The sequence below is a fragment of the Penicillium hispanicum genome (assembly GCF_028827665.1).
Source record: "Penicillium hispanicum strain IBT 35686 chromosome Unknown utg000004l_segment0_segment0, whole genome shotgun sequence".
NCBI lineage: Eukaryota > Fungi > Ascomycota > Eurotiomycetes > Eurotiales > Aspergillaceae > Penicillium > Penicillium hispanicum.
In genome coordinates this window covers 2,313,462-2,332,651 of record NW_026623196.1, presented here as the reverse complement: position 1 = coordinate 2,332,651, position 19,190 = coordinate 2,313,462, and the positions used below count along the sequence as shown (strand labels likewise).

Sequence of the window (19,190 nt, the reverse complement as noted above, 5' to 3'; positions counted from 1 at the left end):
GAGGCCCAGGAGTGTGGTCGCTGGCTTGGCGTGCTGCATTGGTGCCGGTGACTGCTGGCCAGTGGTGTACACAGCCGCACCCCCCAGAAAGGACAAAGGTAGCACTGAAGAGTCAACCTTGCAAGAATCATCAAATTGTGAAGGAGATTGTCTTCAGGGTGCCGGGTGCAGGGAACAGGGTGCAGAGCACAAATGGCGAATCGCACAGCGCACAGCGCACCGCACCGCACAGCGGAAGGTGGATGGGACACGAAGTCCATCGTGACTCCCGCGGTATGCGGGCCCTCCCCTTCCGAACCGCTCGATCCATCTGTATACCACATCGCTAGTCTCCACACGTTGACTCCACACGTTTGCTCTTTCTATGTGCCAGTGTTGCGCTTGAAGCACCGACAAAATAGCATCGTAGCCTCATAGCAATATAAGCAACCAGCGGTCTGCGAGGAAGAGAAAGAAGAAAAGAAAAAAGCGCCTTGCACGGGTGTCTCGAACGATTGTTCGCAGTTGTCAGCGTGGCGGCCGCTAGATCCTCTCGCTGCACGGTGTGGTGCGTGGCTCTAAGCGCCAGGGTAGTAGGAAGTGGAAATCGCCCGGACCGAACTTCCCCCTGTTTCTGTTCATTCCTGCGTGTGTGGAGTAGAATCGAAAGTACGAAAATCCTGTACACTGGCGTTACCAGAAAAAAAAAGAATTCAATTGCTCTGTTGCTGCGCCAGTGTCGCGCTGACCCGCTCCACCTGCACTCGGAGTTGTTCTATCGCGTCGATCATATCCGTAGACTGCGCTACCCGTAGATTGCCGTTCGACCACGGGGTGCAGTGGATTTTGGCGTCTGAAAGCGTCCGAGTCGCCGGCAGAAGTAACATAGCTCCCCAGGGTGGACATCGGGGGCAAATGGATGGCTGATCGGGAGAGGTGTCGGTGACTCGATTCATAGGCCCAGAGGGATCAGGTTCTGTTCGCATGAGCATCATAGTCTTCTAGAACCCAAAGAGAAAGTTCTCTGTGCCGCCAAGGCGCGAGTGCTCCCTGACCAGGGGTGGCATGAAATACGTCAAGCGTCGAGAGTTACTACTCTCCAGGACGTAGATGGACAGCCTGGACGGACATGAACGAATCAGAAAAAGAGCTCTAACGGGGCGCCTCGTTCTGGAATCGAAAGCGTTACTCACTAAAACAGGTACTACTCGCGGGCGTGAAGCGTAACCCGGACCGAATTAGTGATAGGCGGTGCGCTTGTGACGTCGGAAAACACAGACCCCTTCTAGACTCATGCTCGTCAAACTGATCAGCGACGAAAGTCAACCTGCAGTCATTGTCAATTCCCGGGGTTCCGCAGGGACAGTATCGAAAATCCAGATGCGTGGCAGTTATTGCGGAGACCGCCAGCACCCCGACAAATTCAAAGACGAAGGCAAAGGAAGAACAAAGAAACGAGGGCGCAACTAATGCATTCAAGCGTCACTAGGACGTCGAAACGTGATCGCAAAAGCATGCGGTGTTTCCCCGATGTCGTGTGGCGCAATGGAATCACAGCGAACTCACATCAAGCCGTAGCCGAAGATCGGGGAGATCTAAATTTTAGCGCGTCAGTCAACTAAACGCGATAGCCAACCATTTTGCCAATCCGCAGGGATCCGGTCATATAGTCTGCATAACAGCCGCTTAGTGCAGGACACTTACTTCAGACGCGGTGTCCTATCATCCAATCAATTCAGCCACCGTCAGTAAAGCCCATGCATCATCGATATCGTGAAACCACCAGGCCCAGCGCTCCTGATCTGCCTCGCACCGTTAGCTAGAACAAGCGGTCGCGAACAGGGGCTCTTCACCGACATACCCGAAGAACACCTTGACTAGTAACCACGACTTGTCCTTGAGCGACATGCGGTCACGGGCAAGAAGAGTAAACGTTGTCAGGAACCCTGAAACACCCCCTTCACCGTTAGAGATGTTTCCGCTCGTCCCGTAGGACTGCGCCTCTCGGCCACACTTACCAATATACAGGCCTACCACCACCGGCAAAAACCTGAAAAACGCCTTGGTCTGAAGCATTTGCCGGTCAGCCTTGGGCTCATTACGCGGGTTTTGAGCAGAGTCCAGACCATCTCTTTCAACATGGGAATCTATCCATTGCCACAATGAGTCAACTGTTTCTTTTGTTAGAATTGACTCAACTTGCAAGGCTGCCGAAGTATGAATTCAAGCTCACAAGTGAGCAGATTCTGTGGATACTCTTGCGTCAAAACGAATAGCCCCTGCGTATCCCTATTGATTGAAGCTGAACATACCTTGGAACTAAAAATAATGCCTCCAGAGACAGAATGTCGAATGAGATGTCGAGGATATAATTGTCACCCTTGGCGAGTCCTTTAGCCCCTTCGGCATCTCCGTCACCCGGTGTCCATATTGATGGATGTCGAGAGAAAAAACGGGTGCGAGGGTAAACATCAAAACTGAGACCCAGACGTGCACACTTGTTGAACTCCCGAATCAAACGGAAGCTTTTCGGAATCTGGATGTTAAATCACCACGCTTCTCAGCCCCTGTGGTCTTCCGTCCTCCTTAGTCTAAGTGCCCTGTACCGTTCGCTGGAGCCCAGACAGATTCATCCTCAACAATATGGCATGATTGGAGACATGGGTATGAATAAAGGCCACAGTGAATTCAAAACAGAATTTGATTTTGAGAATTTGCAACATTCAGCCCATCTCAGCTGCCAATGCATATACTGTTGACATCGCTGACCGCCTTCACCATCACGTGGCAGCGCGTCCGGTGACCTCACTTCCGCTTATCGGTCACTGCTTCTACATTCTACACTGTCCCTTTGTCAAGGGAAATGAGGTCGATGCAACACGATGGGCCAAGGATACTCCCTCACATCGCTATCAGCGGGGTCCGCTGGAATTGATGTGCCGGAGCTCTCGGACCTGGCGTATGAGAAGTCTATGGGTGGGGGCAGGTTCATGAAGAGCATCCGCGCCAGGCAACAGAATGGCTTGGTGTTTGTCAAGGTAATCATGAAGCCTTACCCTACCATGGAACTGGAGTCATATGTGAAAGAGATTATTCGTAAGTTGCCATGTTATCGTGATGGATCGGACCGAGCTGATCTTTCAGCACAGGGGAACGCAAGCTCTTATCGGAAGTGCCCAATGCATTGAGCTACGAGAGGATCCTAGAAACCAGTACTGGTGGGTATCTGGTCCGCCAGTATATCCACAGCTCTCTTTATGATCGAATGAGGTATGGTCGGTGATGATGTGGTATCCAGAGCCATATTTAACAATGACACAGCACTCGTCCATTTCTCGAGGATATCGAAAAGAAATGGATTGCGTTTCAGCTTTTATGCGCATTGCGTGACTGCCATTCATTAGATGTCTTCCATGGGGACATCAAAACTGAAAACATTCTGGTCACGTCCTGGAACTCGCTCTATCTCTCGGACTTTTCCGCGTCGTTCAAGCCGACTTTTCTACCAGAAGACAATCCGGCAGACTTTTCCTTCTATTTTGATATATCTGGGAGACGAACATGCTACTTAGCTCCCGAGCGGTTTCTTGTCGCTGGGGAGGAGCCTGGGAATCGACATGTCAACTGGGCCATGGATATCTTTAGCGCTGGCTGCGTTATTGCTGAGCTATTCCTCGAGTCACCAATTTTCACTCTCAGTCAAATGTATAAGTACCGGAAGGGAGAGTACAGCCCAGAACACAGCCAGCTGGCGAAGATTGAGGATCCAGAAATCCGGGAATTGATCCTCCACATGATCCAACTAGAGCCTGAGTCGAGGTACTCCGCCGATGAATACTTGAATTTTTGGAAGGAAAAGGCATTTCCAGAATACTTTTACAGTTTTTTGCATCAGTACATGTCGCTCATGACCGATCCATCTTCGGGAAGAACGAAGGTGGATGCCGAGTCAGCCAACCGAGGCGAGACAGATGATCGGATCGAACGGGTCTGTTTGGATTTTGACAAAATATCCTACTTTCTCGGTACTCCGTCTCGGGGAGTTCAAGTGTCCAGCCCAGGAGTGTCGCGGCTCACAGGTAGCATTCTGCCTGTGAAACTCGATTTGCCCAACGGCGGAAACCAATCTTCTGATCCGCCATCGCAGGATGAGGGGGTCTTGATATTTTTGACACTTGTTGTTTCCAATCTACGGACTACGGCTAAGGCGTCCGCTCGAATAAAAGCCTGCGACATTCTTCTGGCCTTTGCAGAAAGATTGTCAGACGAGGCCAAGCTCGACCGCGTTTTGCCGTACATCATGATTCTTTTGACTGACCGTACGGATGCTGTTAAGGTCGCAGCGATCCGGACCTTGACTCAATTACTCGAAATGGTCAATGTAGTCTCTCCGGTAAACGCCTACTTATTCTCCGAATACATTTTCCCGAGACTTCAACCATTTGTTATTTCTTCCAAGAGCAATCCAAGCCCCATGGTGCGCGCAGCTTACGCATCTTGCATTGCGTCTTTGGCACAGTCCTCTTTGAGATTCTTGGATACGATCCAAGCATTACGTTCTGATACTCGCTTAACAGCTCTAATTCCAGTGGGGTTTGAACCCCGGTGGACTGAAGATGCCACCTATCACAATCTCTATGACGTCGCCCGTGTTGACCTTCTGGAGTACTTTGAGATACACACAAAAGCACTCTTGACTGACACGGATGCCTCTGTTCGTCGAGCCTTTTTGGGCTCTGTGTCAAGTCTTTGCGTCTTTTTTGGAAATCTTAAGGCCAACGAGGTCATCCTTAGCCACCTGAATACCTATCTAAATGATCGAGACTGGATCCTCAAATGTGCCTTTTTCGAAGCTGTTGTTGGTGTCGCTACGTACGTGGGCAGCACCAGCTTGGAACAGTATATCCTCCCGTTGATGATTCAATCAATGACGGAGCCTGAGGAGTTTGTGGTAGAGAAGGTTATTCGTTCTCTCGCAGCTATGGCTGATCTCGGGCTGTACCAGCGATCCACGACGTGGAATCTGCTCCATATCTCCGTTGGGTTCTTGGTGCATCCCAACATCTGGATACGCGAAGCTGCGGTGAACCTTGTTGTGAAATCGACCAAGTTCCTGTCCATCGCGGACATCTACTCTATCCTCACACCTCTCATTCGGCCGTTTCTCAAAGTGAAGATTGTTGGATTTTCAGAGGCAGAACTTCTTGACGCGCTCAAGCGGCCAATTTCGAGAACTGTGTACGATATGGCATTTATCTGGGCTTCTAAAACTGACAATGGTGTTTTCTGGAAAACGGGGAGCCGTGATGCGTTCAGTCTCTCTGAGCCTGGGGGTCAGAGTTTTCGAGCCGGGAGAAACTCTTTGGCACTGAGCCCACAGGTCAAAAACGAGGAAGATGAGCAGTGGCTGGCTAGACTGCGCAATATTGGAATGGGTTCTGAGGACGAGTTCAAACTCCTCGCGCTCAGAGACTACATTTGGAGAGTGTCACTGCGGCGGTCGAGGGAGACAGATACTGGCTCTGGTCCGTTATTAAATGACATCATTAGCCTGTCACAGCATGGTGTCACTCTCCAGACGGTTTTCTTTGACAAGAATCTGAACGAGAAACCGCATACTGCATCCGGAGATCGAACGCAGAGCCCTAAACCAGATGAGTCGAAACCAAGGACCATTGCCGATGCGCTACTAGATGCCTCCACCACGATTGAGCGAAGAGGCGGGGCTTATCACAAACACCTTCGTTCGAGAAGCCAGATCTCCAAAGATATTGAGATTCCACGCCCAAGTCGCATTGGTGACATGGCAGTGGATTCATCGTCGTCCTCTCCAGCAGCGTCTTCGCCGGCTGCAGGTCCTGGATCTCGCCCATTGTCTCCACCAGCCTCTGATGCTCGTCCTACAAGTCGCCGATTGAGCTCTGGTCAGGAGAGCTCGTCCACGACTCCCACCAATACAGACACACTTTCTCTAAGAGGCGTGTCTAGTCGGGTCCAAAGAAAACCCAGTGCAATCAATCTTCTCAATCGCAATGAAACAGCGAAGGCATACGCAGAAACTAGCACAAGTTCGGCAAATGCGTTTGGAAAAGTGGATACTCCTGCCCAGCGGACAGGAACTCCTCAGCCATCATCAGCTCTTTCGCATGCTTATGAGCGTAAACCGGTCGAGACAGCTGCCCGTAGATATCGTGCAAATCATTCATATACTGGCGATGATCCGGCCGTGTTGCAATTACTAGACAATGTGTTTGCAGAAAATTACCCGACCGACCTGTTCGATTTGGGTCCATATGTTAAGGAGCTGGATCCCCGACAACCGATTCGCCAGGCCAATACACAGGACCCAGGCAAGATCTGGAAGCCCGAAGGAAACCTGGTGGCGACATTTGGCGAGCACAGTGGACCAGTCAATCGGATCGCGGTGCCCCCTGACCATTCTTTCTTCGTGACTGCATCGGATGACAGCACGGTGAAGATATGGGACACTACTCGCCTTGAGAGGAACTTGACCCCTCGGTCCCGCCAGACTCATCGCCATGGAGCCGGGGCGCGGGTCAAGGCATTGACTTTTGTCGAGAACACCTATACATTTGTCAGTGGTGCCACTGATGGTAGCATTCATGCCGTCCGAGTTGACTATCAGAAAGTCAACGAGACTGCTCGATATGGCAAACTGCAACTTGTGCGCGATTACCAATTACCTATCGCCGACAATGGATCGCCAGAATACGCTGTTTGGATGGAGCATTTCCGAGATGAAGGCCAGTCGACCTTGCTCATTGCTACCAACACCTGTCGGATTCTTGCCTTGGACATGAAGACCATGCTACCCGTCTTTACCCTAGAGAATCCTGTTCATCACGGAACTCCAACTACTTTCTGCTGCGACCGTCGACATACCTGGCTGTTGGTAGGTACAACCCATGGGATTCTGGATCTATGGGACCTCCGGTTTCACGTCCGATTAAAGGCTTGGGGCCTTCCAGGCTGGGGGTCTATTCATCGAATCCAAATTCACCCAACAAAACCCCGGGGACGCTGGGTCTGTGTTTCCAGCAGTGGCAGCCACGGAAATGAAATCACAGTGTGGGATATTGAGAAGTTCCGCTGCCGCGAAGTTTACCAAGCGACCCCCATGAATCCCAAGGAGAATCACCCTAGCGGGGCCCCTCGTGCCGTTCGTGCAGCCAATGCCCGTCCCCAGGGGCTCGCGTTGAGAGACTTTGAAGCCTGGTCAGTTGATGAGGATCGGCCGGAAGGCATGCTCAGTCGATTTGCTACTGCAAGCCCCGCTGCGGCAGGCATGCCACCTGCTACTGGGGATAATGGCACCGCATCACCACCTCACAGCCCCTCGGGTGATCGACTAGGAACGTGGGCATTCACCGTCGGCCTGAACACACCCGACGACGACAAATCTGCCAGCAGCCGATGCGGGTTCATCGTGTCGGCAGGATGCGACCGCAAGATCCGGTTCTGGGATCTCGCCCGCCCGGAACTCTCGATGATTGTCAGTGGCCTGGATGTCGTGTCGGACGGCAATGTGAGTGGTAAGCCGCGCTATGAACTGTCTCAACCTGGACCAAATCTTTTGGTTACTACCGAACACCTCCCGGTCGCGTCCGGTGGTGGAAATGCCGGCTCCTCGGGGTCCCGGAAGGGTGCCAGTCCACGACCACCACGCAGCACCGTCATTAGTCTCCAGCAACAAATGCTTCTCAGGAGCCATTTGGATATTATTCAGGATGTCGTCGTGTTGCGGCAACCGTATGGCATGATCGTCAGCGTCGACCGGGCAGGCATGGTCTATGTCTTTAGGTGAGAAGGCTTAGTATGCTCAGGTGTACAGTTATCTCGATTTTTTGCTTTCTTAGATCCCTTTGCTCAGTAGCAATATGCATAATACCCAGGACATTCAATAGTCGATCTTGTATTCTTCTAAGGAACCTTTGTAGGTCACGTCTGATGGAGCTAGGCATATCTTCTGGAAGCCTCATGGCTACGTATATATATTCATGGATTGAATGTTGACCGTCCGGCTTTGGGTCCATCTCGACACTTCGATTCTGTTTCCTGTTACAACAAAACTGAATCTGGATATCATCAAGCCGAGCATTCATCCAATTTCTACCTAGGTACCTATATCCAAAGACTTTTGCCATCAACCTACTCTACTACGTACGGCATACTACTATGTGCTCCGCAAGGCTGGATTACAAATGATTACTCCAATTCGGAATCTTTAGTCACTGCGAAGAGTGGAGTGTGTTACCTGACAGGGAGTAGAGGATACCTCGGCCCCTGCCGGTATTTCCGCGAGCTCCGAAGTAGTGGTTACAGCCGGCGCAGGTACACCGGGTATGGATGCTGGGAGAGCTGTGCAGTGGGGCGCAGTCCACGCAGACGAAACACTGGACCGAGGAGCGGTGGTTGATCGGCAGGACCCAGGGCCCCGAACCAGGATAGGCTTAGAGCAAGGAACTGGGATGGGCGAAGGGACTGATAGGTGGCCGGGGCTCGGGTCGGGGCTCGGTGCGCGCGCAACGCCCGGCGCTCATGCAGCTCTTCCCCTGCATCCTCGGCTCAGAGGACAGTCAGAGAGTGAGTACGAAGCAAAGCAGGGCTACATTTGCATTCTAGTTAGTGACGGTGTCTCTATAGTGTTTGCAAGAGATCACGAATCTCCTATGCATGGAGTATATGTATGTACATACAGTCATGCATGACCCCATTCACGATCCTTGCCCACAATTTGGTCTGCTCTCTGACCTGCTGATTTGCTGGAGATTATTGGATCCAGGATTCTAGATCGGTGGACATTTCCGTCCCGCAGGAGGCACTATTCCATCCCGTGTGGTCGATGGCACGCGAATGACAGACGCCAATGGAGACAAGCTTGCCCACCAGCACAGATGAGGGGATTGAGCCGGTCCGAGAGAGTGGGATCTCCGCCGCGAACTTCCTGAGTCGGCTCGGTAGATTTTGACAGAGTGATAAGTGGGGTCCGGCGGGCTGGAATGACGAGAGGAATGAGAAAAATGGAAACGAGGATTGTCTTAGATGTCTTTACGGTGCCTCGGTACTGGCCGGAGAGAAAAAATAAACCAGATGCAGCGACGGTAATGCAGGGCGGAGAATGTTGTACATGATGGAAGCCGCAAAACAGAGTCTCGACTCCGACGCTGATTTCAGGGGGCGACCAGCAGGCAGCTCGCAGCAGGCCAAGCACCCACGGACCACCCGCGTGCCTGAGCGATCGAAGCTGGTCGAACACGCATCGCTCGGCCGTGGGTCCTTGCTGGAACTGGGGCCAGGAGGGGAAAGAAAACCAGTCAGGGTGCTCTGACTGGGCCGATTGACGGGAAGTTGCTGCAGGGCCACCGTGCTGGGAAGCTTGCGGCCCCAAGAACCATGGATGAGCGCGGAGTCTTGGGTGCGTTTTTCGCTGCCACTCCAAATCCTCGATCTGGATCGGCACCTCGAGCGAGATGCTAATCGATCGGAGAGAGCGAGACCATTGGGAAGGATCTGCCCCCGTGTTCCTGATTCTCAGGTTTCTCAGGGTGCCCGGGCCCGAGATTTGTCACAATATGTATTGTTGGCCTGAATGTGGACCGGAGGAAGTGTGTGCTCCCCTCGCTGCGCGCAGGCGAGACACCATCACATTCAACCAGCTTCGAAGCGTACTGCAGCGTGTGGGCGCGCGCGCCCGCGAGGAGGCGAGAGAGAGAGAGAGAGAGGGGAAAACTGTTTTGAAACTGGCCGATCAGTGGTGGCGATCTCGCTTTTGTAACAGATAAGATCGATGCAGTTAGGGTCTATTGGCCCAGCGAGTTGATCAGTCAAGTTGACACCATCGCAGTCGTGGGGAAGTTGAAGGGGAGGAAAAGCGGCGGTCAACGGTTTGCGATGCAACGGCGCCCGCGTGCGCCTGCAGTCCTGGATTTGGATGTGTCGAGTGAACGAGTCGAGCCTCGAACGGTCTTCGGTGCACAATGTAGGTCGTACATACAGGCGCTTACTTGCAAAGCAGGGCATTCACGGTATGCGCAGTGAGGTACTTACAGTACAATGCAGCGCGGTGGACTCGGGCGAGACGAGCCCCTGACTGGATATGATATGGATATTAAATGCACAAAGTACCCCGAACCCGCGGTATTTCGGTAAGTGAACCATCATCGTCTGCTAGAATCAAATTAAAATCTCCGCTCGTCCATATAATTTAACCAAGTGGAGCCGCCGGTGGTTCGTCGAACGAACGTTCCCCCTTTCGCCTTAGTTCCAGCCCAGCGACTCCTATTCCCTTCTTCCCCCTAAACCCTCTCGTCCCCGAGTTGTGTCTGCGAACGTGCGGTTTGTCCCATTGTTCCATGCGGCCTCTCACCCCGTCTGATCCATCCCCCTCCCCATCTCTCTCCCTCTCTCTTTCTTTCCAACCCGCCTCCCAACTGACTTAACCTGGTCCTTCTTTGAACTTGTTTCCGTTTCTCCTGTTTGATATATACTCCGAAAGCACCACGTTCCTTGCACTCGAGTGGTGCTACCTCACCCCGTCTCTGAGGTGAGGCCCGGAGAACCATCCTACTCGACTCCATATACAGAGTATATACACCGCACAGTCCGCACACAATGGGCCCGTCTCTGCGAGACCACTCGTCCTTTGTTCGCCCGCCCACCAGGGACCGCCCGACGACTCGCGGCGAGGGGGAAAATTCGCTGGTCGTCCCCAGTCGCACGTCGTCGCTGCACTCCCGCATCACTCAACCCATTCCTTCGACTCTCAGCATCAAACCCTCCCAGCGGACCCCGAAAACTCTCACCCATGCATATATGGTCTGCGGTGTTGGCCGTGAGCCCTCCCAATGGGTGAAGGCCCCTGCTCCTGCGCAGGGCAAGATTGGCCACATGAAGGGCGCAGTGGGCCAATTCTGGCTTCCGGAGATTCTGGGCAGCAGCCCCCGGTTAGAGCAGGACAATGAAATTGCACGAGCCCTGCACTCGGCCATGCGGGTGAGTAGTATTTACTGTGACCGCTGTGAAGAAGCAGGAGAAGAACGATGAGTAACTGACCATTGTATACAGGCTTGCTTCCCTCACGATGTTGAGATATGCACGGGCAAGAGCCAGCCGCACTGCGCCCACCACGCTTTCGTCCTCCAGCAGGACTCTTCTCACACTCTATACGGTATCGCGCTGCGCGTCTGGTCCCGTGCCGATGAGAAGCGGGCCGAGACGATCCGTGAGCTGCGCAAGAAGACGGAACCCGATTTCTACGACAACCCTGACGAGACTTACTGGATCCCTTACTGTTTGAGTTTCCTATCAAGGTATCCCCTCTACGATCTGCTGGGTGACTACCTGCGGGGAATGTGGATTCACTGGAACAAGGCTACCAACCTGTTCCACGCCGAGGAAGTCTCCCGTATCCTGAGCTTCCCGGCTCCTCGCCTGAACGACTTGGTCCGCATTGACATGAAGGACTACGCCCTCTGCTATCAGTTCCCCTCATCCCCCACTGGCTTCCAGAACTTCTCCATGTGGCCCCTGTTCAACTGTCTTTCAATCCCCAACATCGTCGGTGTGATTGAAGCTGCTGTGTCGCCCACTCGCCGTATTATCTTCGTCAGTCATTACCCGGCCATGCTGACCGTGGCTTCCGAAACGGTCCGCTACTGCGTTCGCGTTTACGAGTGGAGCGGTCTGTATGTGCCCGTGGTCCACGCCCGCCACGTCAAGGAACTTGTCCAGGAGCCCGGTCCTTATATCCTTGGTATCACCGCCGAGTGCCGAACCTTGTTCAACGCTCCCTCTGATGCACTTGTGGTCGACCTCGACCGCAACTTTGTACTGACCTCCAGCCCACCCAATGTCTTGAACCAGGGCCAGCGTACCAAGTTCATCAGCCGACTGACACAGGCTCTGAACGGCGATGTTTCACCTTCCGGTGTCCCGACACACCTGCGGTCCGCCTATGCAGGTGGAAAGCTCATCCCCGCTGGTCAGATTATCGTCATGCGGGGCGAGGTTGAGAGCGTCCAGGACCCCAACTGGTGGAACCAGGACGCGGTTATGGGTGTTATGGACCACGTCTGTGAGAAGCTCGGCCGTAACACTGGCATGAAGGCCATCTTCGGTGGCTCGGTCAAGAAGCCGCTGATGACCAAGGTCTCGATGCGTCACCTGAACGAGATTGTCCGTGAGCGTAACCAGTACTCCCGCGATGCTATGGAGGCCTGGCAGGACTTTATCAACCTCAAGGGACGCATGGACACCGAGCTCAGCAAGGTTACCAAGCGCAACAACTTCCTGGTTGAGGAGCTCGAGACCTGGAAGCAGCAGTTCCTCAAGTTCCAGGCCTTTGCTGAACAGCTTACCAAGGAAACCTCCGAACTCAAGGTCAAGATTGAGAACCACAAGCGCGAGAACCGTCGCCTCACTGGTCTTATCGACCAGCAGAAGGATGATGTGGCTCGTCTCACCCTGCGCCTGTCCGGCACCGAGAAGCAGCGTGACGATGCCCTTGAAGCCCTGGTTCTCCAGCAGGAGATTGCCGAAGAGCTGGAGAGGGAGCGCAAGCGCAACCAGAAGGAGATCTCCGCGCTGGCGCACACTAACTCCACACTCTCTCGCCAGCGCGATGAGGCTCAGCGTGTGGTCTTGCATCTGCGCAGCTTGATCAGCGGCCAGAGCCACCATATGGAGCACATTGTTCGCTCCATTGGCAGCAGTTCCGAGATTACTGAGATGGTCGAGCAGGGTTACGAAGATGCCCCCGAGGAGTCAGTGGAGGAAGTCTCAAAGGAGTCATCAAGCAAGGAGAGCGTTAAGTCTAAGTCTTCGGTAAATGATATGAGCCCCGTGCTGGAGCAGCACCTGCTGAACCTCGGCAAGGACCACAAGACCCTTGCTCGTCTGAGCGTCACGGATGTTGCGGACCGCTACCTCCGTGACAAGACCGATGCCATCGCGGACATCATCCGGAGCATTAGCGACCAGTGCGCCGCCGCCGTCGAAGGCCTTCACTTGGCTCAAGACGCCGAGGACGAGGATGAGTCCGAGTCTGCCGCCAAGCCTCACCAGAACGGCGGACAGCGCCTGGGTTCCGATTACGATGGTCAGGATGGCCGCATGACACGCGCCACCAGCGAAGTGAGCGATACCGACAACAACTCACTGCACCCTGATACTCGCCAATCAAGCATCCCTCCCACCCCCGACCTCGTGCACAACCGGTCCAGCACATCCATGTCGATGGTCAGCAGCTCAACCTTCCCGGAGCGGTCAAGCCAGCAGTACGGCCCTGGTGAAATCCCGACCCGGATCGTGGAAGATGACGAGCACACCCACGAGACCGACGGTCTGGATGACCAGCAAACCGAGACGGGCACTCTGTCTAAGCAGGCCAGCGAGGACCTCATGCGTCCCCAGACCGCCCGTGTGATCTAGTAGTTTGCCCTCCCATCAGCCTTAGGATGATGCAACGCTTGACTGAGACGATCTTGCCTTTTCCATTCCCCTTCCTTGCAATCCGGCGTGGTATTTATTTTTCGACTAGTGCCGTGACCCAACGCGCACACGTTCTGGCCGTCTGGCGCAGTCTCTTTTTCTTGCCTTCGTCGTGTGGATTATTCTGATACTCCCTTATATCCATCTCTGCCCACTTATTCCTGATCCATCCTTCTTGTCCATCAATTTGAGCCCCTCCCACCTTCCTCCTGGGATTTCTTTTTTCTTTCTCTTTGCGCCTGGGAATCTGTTACTATCTATTCGTCATGCCGTTTGGGATGGCCCGGCTTTTATTGCTGCTTGTTTCCCGCTCCTAATCTCGTGCCCGAGCTTGAACATGCTGGTCGTTCACGGACTCGGTGCGTGAGAGAGCCCTCCACTCTGCACTCTGCACTCTCCTAGTCTCTCTGCATTCACTATCTTGCAGAAGAAGCTTTTCTTATATTGTGTCCCCATCTTGCCACGCATCTTTGTTTCCTTGTGTCTGCAGTCGTTCGAACTGGACTCATTCGATTGCTATATGGGGCTTTCCATCCCTTCTGTATTTAAAAATGGATTCTGTGTAATCGGTTCTTGCTTTTCATATTTTCCATCAGCGTAGGATACATAAACGGTAGCCATGACATGATCCCCAGAGCGTACCGAGGCCCCGAATTTGGACTACGCACATCGATGCAACACATCACGCAAGCTTCCCAGGGACAACGGGGTGTCCCGCACTCAACCCACCACACACAGCCCACGCCTGTCCATTCACATAGCTACTTTCATCAGAGCCAAGGAACAACGCCACGCGGGCAACCTCATCGGAAACTGCCCCACGCTGAAGCGGGTTCAGCTGCCCGATCTTGTGCTCCGTACCACGTTTTCGAGCATGGTCATACACGGGCTGTGTCATACCCGTCTCAACAATGCCGGGGCAAATAGCGTTGATGCGGATACCGGTGCCGGCAAGTTGGTACGAGCATGTCTGTGCAATGGAGACAACGGCCGCCTTGGAAGCGGAGTAATCAGTTGGCCCAGCATTAGATCGTAGACCTGCAACGGATGCAGTGCAAATAATCGACCCGCTTGGGTACGGCTTAGATGCCGAAGTAATCTTCATTGCCGGGGCGGCATGCTTGGCTGCTAGAAAGACCCTGAGTTTGACTGTTAGCGTTGTCCCGGTACAAAATAATAGACAAGGAAGGGCAATGGTTACCCAAGTGTATTAATCTTTATCGTCTGCATGAAACCGTCGCCATCGGTCTCTGTGAATAGCTTCGGCTGGCCCGAGATTCCGGCATTGGCAAAGAAGATGTCCAACCGACCGTACTTAGCGATTGCATCGTCAATGACAGCTATGACGGCCTGTTCATCCGACGCATCGAATTGGTGGACATGTACATCTACGCCAGGATAGAGAGATCTCATCTCGCGCTTGTGAGTTGCGAGGTGAGTGTCACTGTAGTCGCAGATGTAGACGGCTTTTGCGCCGTTGTTGGCGAATTGATGAGCACTTGCACGGCCGATGCCACTGGGTGAATTGGCTCCTAGATTCTTCCAATTAATGCGTCTTCTCTTTGTAGCGTATATGGGACTTACCGGTCACGATGACGACCTTGTCTTTGGTTCGGCTGCATGGAAGGCATTAGCTTTGGATATAATGATTTAAATCTGATTGAGTAAATCAACATGGTACAGTAAATTGGTGGAATGGACTTACGGACCAATTGAATTTGAAGAAACATGGCGAATTCTGGGAATACCTTCAAATGTGCCCTCATCGGGGATGCCTTCGACCAGCTGCTTACTGAGGGCTTGGAGACGCTGCTTTGCTGCAGCAGACATGTTCAGACAAGGTGATGTAATCCAATCCAAGACCAAAAATGTTCAGAATGGCAGTGTGTCTCGCGGCGTGGAGACTGAGAACACATTGCTTCAGCAACGCTCCATGGGATAAATAGGAAGCCGCGGCACCCTTGTTGCGCCTTCCCCACTCGGTTAATGCGGAGAGCCTCGGTCCATGTCACCTGATCCCAACGTGACCGATACCTATCATCACGTGACATTTTATCACGTCATGTGCCGTTGCTTGTTTTGGGCACAGAAGAGGTGAGCCTTTCCATCTGGCAGTGTCGGAACGACTCTAGACACGGCTTTGGGATCGCAGTCTTGTTGTTCGCGGGTCGCGGAAAGGCTGCTCCTGCATCCCCGGAATACTGCGGCCGATCTCCCTTCATTCCCAAGATCCACACCGATCGCCCAGGATCGCCCAGGACGCGCGAAACGAAAGGCACCCAGGGCGACAGGAGCACTTCCAAAGAGCCCCACTGGACTTTTCTTGCAGTTGGAAAGTTCCATTGAACCTTGCCACGAAGCATTCATGAAGTCCGCAACCACCTATCCCGACACATACGCCATTTACCAGTCGTTGAGTCATGGCAGAGCCCGATTCTCATCACCAGCGGCGTTCTTCATCACAGGCTTCCTCTGCGTCGAACAGAAGCCAAAAGGCTAGGACGCTTCGTGCGAAGGCGCATAAGCGTCATTCGGCTTCTTCCAACGCCACTACCGATTTGACCTCGTTCCCTTCGCTCTCTCCGCCTGACCGATCCTCGACTTTGTCGCGAGGCTTGACGAGCACATTGCTGGAAGGCGACGATGGAAGTGGTGCAAATGATACAGGGCGTGGTCGCAAGGCTACATTGGCAAGGCTTACGACTGGAATATCTCACACGTCTGGCCGGGCGGCACTCTTCGATGACTCGGCCCCGGCCCGTGATATCCCCGGTGCTTTGCATTTGGCCGATGACGCGCACATCGAACGACTGATTGCGACAACGGGAGCTGTGAACATAGTCAGGCAGTATGCACGCGATCTGGCCCAACGGGATGCGGAGGTTTCGACTCTTCGGCAACGCGCCGACACACGTGAACGAGAACTGAAGCGCATGCTCCGAGAGGTATCCGTGTCAAACCAAGATATCGAGCGTCGCTTGTATCAGCTCGAGAACCAACCAGAGGACCGCAACTCGGATGCTGAAAGTATTCATAGCGGTGATCAAGCCTCACAGCAGTTTTCGGGATTGAATGGACTCATGTCTCAGGCTATGACGGACGCGGTGGGGTCGCAACTTGATGGGGATTCATCCGATCTCTCTGATCTCCAAGCAACGATTCGTGCCAATGAACCGCGACCCAATGATGCTGGCAATCGAAAGCGGCAAGGCTCTCTTCGTGGCTGGGGTGAATACTTTTTCGGTGGCTCGGCAAACGCCAGTCGAAAGACCAGCCGTGCCAGCAGTGTCATAAGTGACATGAGGGAAATAGAGGAGGAAGACACCGAGCGTGTTCGAGTCCCTAGCAACCCCTCGACCCGCCGTAAGGCGCTTGATGAGCAGTTGTTTCAACCTCCCGCAGGTGATAGTCTGGGGAGACGTCTCGCTAGTACCTCAGCAAATGGCGACGATGCAAGTATCCACTCACGAAAGTCTTCGCGTTCGCTTGGATCATGGACTGTCAAGTTATTTGCGGGTAATTCCCAAACAACGAGTGACTCGGAGGCCAGTCGCAAGACACAACCTGATCAAGACAAAAATGGACTGTCCGGCCATCCTAAGTCTGCTGTGGCTGCGTTAAAACGAATCAACAGCAACGTCAGTCTTCCGTCTTCTAGATCCGCTAGCGGAGCCAGCGGCACTGTTAAAATAAACCCATCGGCAACGCGAAGAGGTGCAGCGACGAGTGTGTCACAGGGTGCGACCTCTGAGAGCTCAGACCGAACATCGACTAATCTTGGTCCTGTTGAAATGGACGCCATTCTACCCATGGAATCTCGGCCTCCAACTCTTGCTCCTATCTACAACAACTCCCAATCTGGCGAGTTCCTTACTGATCGGTTTGGCTTCATTTACGACCAGCGTCGCAAGAAGCGCCAACGAGAGGCAAATTCAATTCAGACGGCCAAATCTCGACTAAGCATCGCTGAAACAATTCGAAGTATTCGTGGCGACTCGTCAGATGTGGAAGGTGAAGGGGACAAGAAGACAGATTCAGCTGAGACGCCAACATCCCCTCCTGACTCGCCGGGCGACCCTGAAAGCGGAACTGTCAGTTTACGGCGTTGGCAGGACTATTTGAGGATACCATCTCGGCCAACAGAGCTTCTATCGCATACACCCTCTGCGGTTCCAATTGTTTCTTTGACAAATGCGGGAGAAAACCGACTACACAGCTCCTCTATCTCGCTCGACAAAGGTGGAACATTGTCTCTCAACTCCAGTGCGCAGCCATCAGCTTCGACATCCGCAATAACCGCTGATAACCCCGAGTTTTCCGGCATAAACTCGGAGACGCTTGTCACGACGTCAGTTCGGCCTAATGCAGCTGAAATCGAGCCTGTGAAACTGCTCCTAGAACAATTGACTGATCTCCATGATACGCTGCAGCGGGATCGGACTGTCAGATGGAACGAGTTTCTTCGTAAAGTGCGCGCTGAGCGGAGGAAGGAAGGCGAAGCAGCTGCAGCTGCAGCGCCTTCAGACCGGACCCATACCGCAGTTGATACACCCGAGGCCTCTCTCACTGACGGCGAGGTGGTCGGTATTGCCGGCCTGGGAAACAAAGGCAAAGTTGGCCGTGCCAAATGGCGCGAGTTTCGATCCCTTGTTCTCGGTGGTATCCCGGTTGCTCTCCGCGCCAAAGTCTGGTCCGAATGTAGCGGAGCATCCGCAATGCGAATTCCGGGGTACTATGATGATCTTGTACGTGGAGTGGGCGGGATCGAGCCAGATTCCTCTGTCGTCGCCCAGATCGACATGGATATTCGCCGCACTTTGACCGACAATGTCTTCTTCCGCAAAGGACCAGGCGTTACCAAACTGAAGGAGGTACTTTTGGCATATTCGCGTCGTAATTTGGAGGTGGGATACTGCCAGGGCATGAACCTCATTGCAGGATCACTTCTGCTTATCATGCCCACAGCAGAAGATGCATTTTGGATCCTGACCTCTATGATCGAAATCATCCTGCCCCAACACTATTATGACCATGGTCTGCTGGCGTCTCGTGCCGATCAAGTTGTCTTGAGGCAGTACATCTCCGAACTTCTGCCCAAATTGTCGGCTCACCTGGAAGACTTGGGTGTCGAGTTGGAGGCACTTACGTTCCAGTGGTTCCTATCTGTCTTCACTGACTGTCTCTCCGCAGAGGCACTTTACCGAGTCTGGGATGTGGTGCTCTGTTTGAACGTGACCAGCACGGTATTGCGCGGCCCTGCAACTGCCCCAAATGCCAAGGATGGCAGTGAAAAGACCATCCCGACCCCTGAAGACCTTGTTTCTGGGAGTGGAGGTGGGAGCACGTTCTTGTTCCAGGTTGCGCTGGCATTACTCAAGCTCAACGAACCACAGCTGCTCTCAACATGCTCTACTCCTGCCGCTCTCTATACGTACATCAACCACCAGATGACCAATCATGCCATCAGTATCGACGGATTGATCCAAGCCAGTGAGGCATTGCGCAACATGGTGCGCCGGGAAGATGTTGTTACACGCCGCGCAGTTGCCCTTCGAGAAATGCGCGAGTTCCACGGAGGTCGGAGTTGAAACGGCCGATTCGAGGCTAGATAGTGCATTTTCCTTTTTGATTCATTAGATCTTGATACCATGCCGATATGACACGAGCATTGGGCAAGGAGTTCTGTGGTTTCTGGCTATTTT

At 53.3% G+C, this 19,190-nt stretch overlaps 4 protein-coding genes across 4 annotated transcripts; 3 read left to right on the top strand and 1 right to left on the bottom strand.

Annotated features, from left to right (window-relative positions):
• Window positions 1-2,861: 2,861 nt before the first annotated feature.
• Window positions 2,862-7,804, top strand: N7459_004633 (ubiquitin-binding serine/threonine protein kinase VPS15; the record flags this gene model as incomplete). Its single annotated transcript, XM_056943817.1, has 3 exons — window positions 2,862-3,075; window positions 3,129-3,249; window positions 3,301-7,804. 3 exons carry the CDS (start codon window positions 2,862-2,864, stop codon window positions 7,802-7,804), a joined length of 4,839 nt encoding a protein of 1,612 aa, XP_056800700.1.
• A 2,807-nt stretch (window positions 7,805-10,611) lies between these two features.
• Window positions 10,612-13,428, top strand: N7459_004632 (DENN (AEX-3) domain protein; the record flags this gene model as incomplete). The annotated part of the gene is made up of 2 exons (XM_056943816.1): window positions 10,612-10,992; window positions 11,065-13,428. 2 exons carry the CDS (start codon window positions 10,612-10,614, stop codon window positions 13,426-13,428), a joined length of 2,745 nt encoding a protein of 914 aa, XP_056800699.1.
• A 742-nt stretch (window positions 13,429-14,170) lies between these two features.
• N7459_004631 (SDR family NAD(P)-dependent oxidoreductase) lies at window positions 14,171-15,318 on the bottom strand (the record flags this gene model as incomplete). The annotated part of the gene is made up of 4 exons (XM_056943815.1): window positions 14,171-14,627; window positions 14,690-15,020; window positions 15,073-15,104; window positions 15,194-15,318. The coding sequence occupies 4 exons, from the start codon at window positions 15,316-15,318 to the stop codon at window positions 14,171-14,173; spliced, it is 945 nt and encodes a 314-aa protein (XP_056800698.1).
• Window positions 15,319-15,908: 590 nt separating this feature from the next.
• On the top strand, window positions 15,909-19,076 carry N7459_004630 (TBC domain-containing protein; the record flags this gene model as incomplete). The annotated part of the gene is made up of 1 exon (XM_056943814.1): window positions 15,909-19,076. The coding sequence occupies one exon, from the start codon at window positions 15,909-15,911 to the stop codon at window positions 19,074-19,076; it is 3,168 nt and encodes a 1,055-aa protein (XP_056800697.1).
• Between the last annotated feature and the right edge of the window lie 114 nt (window positions 19,077-19,190).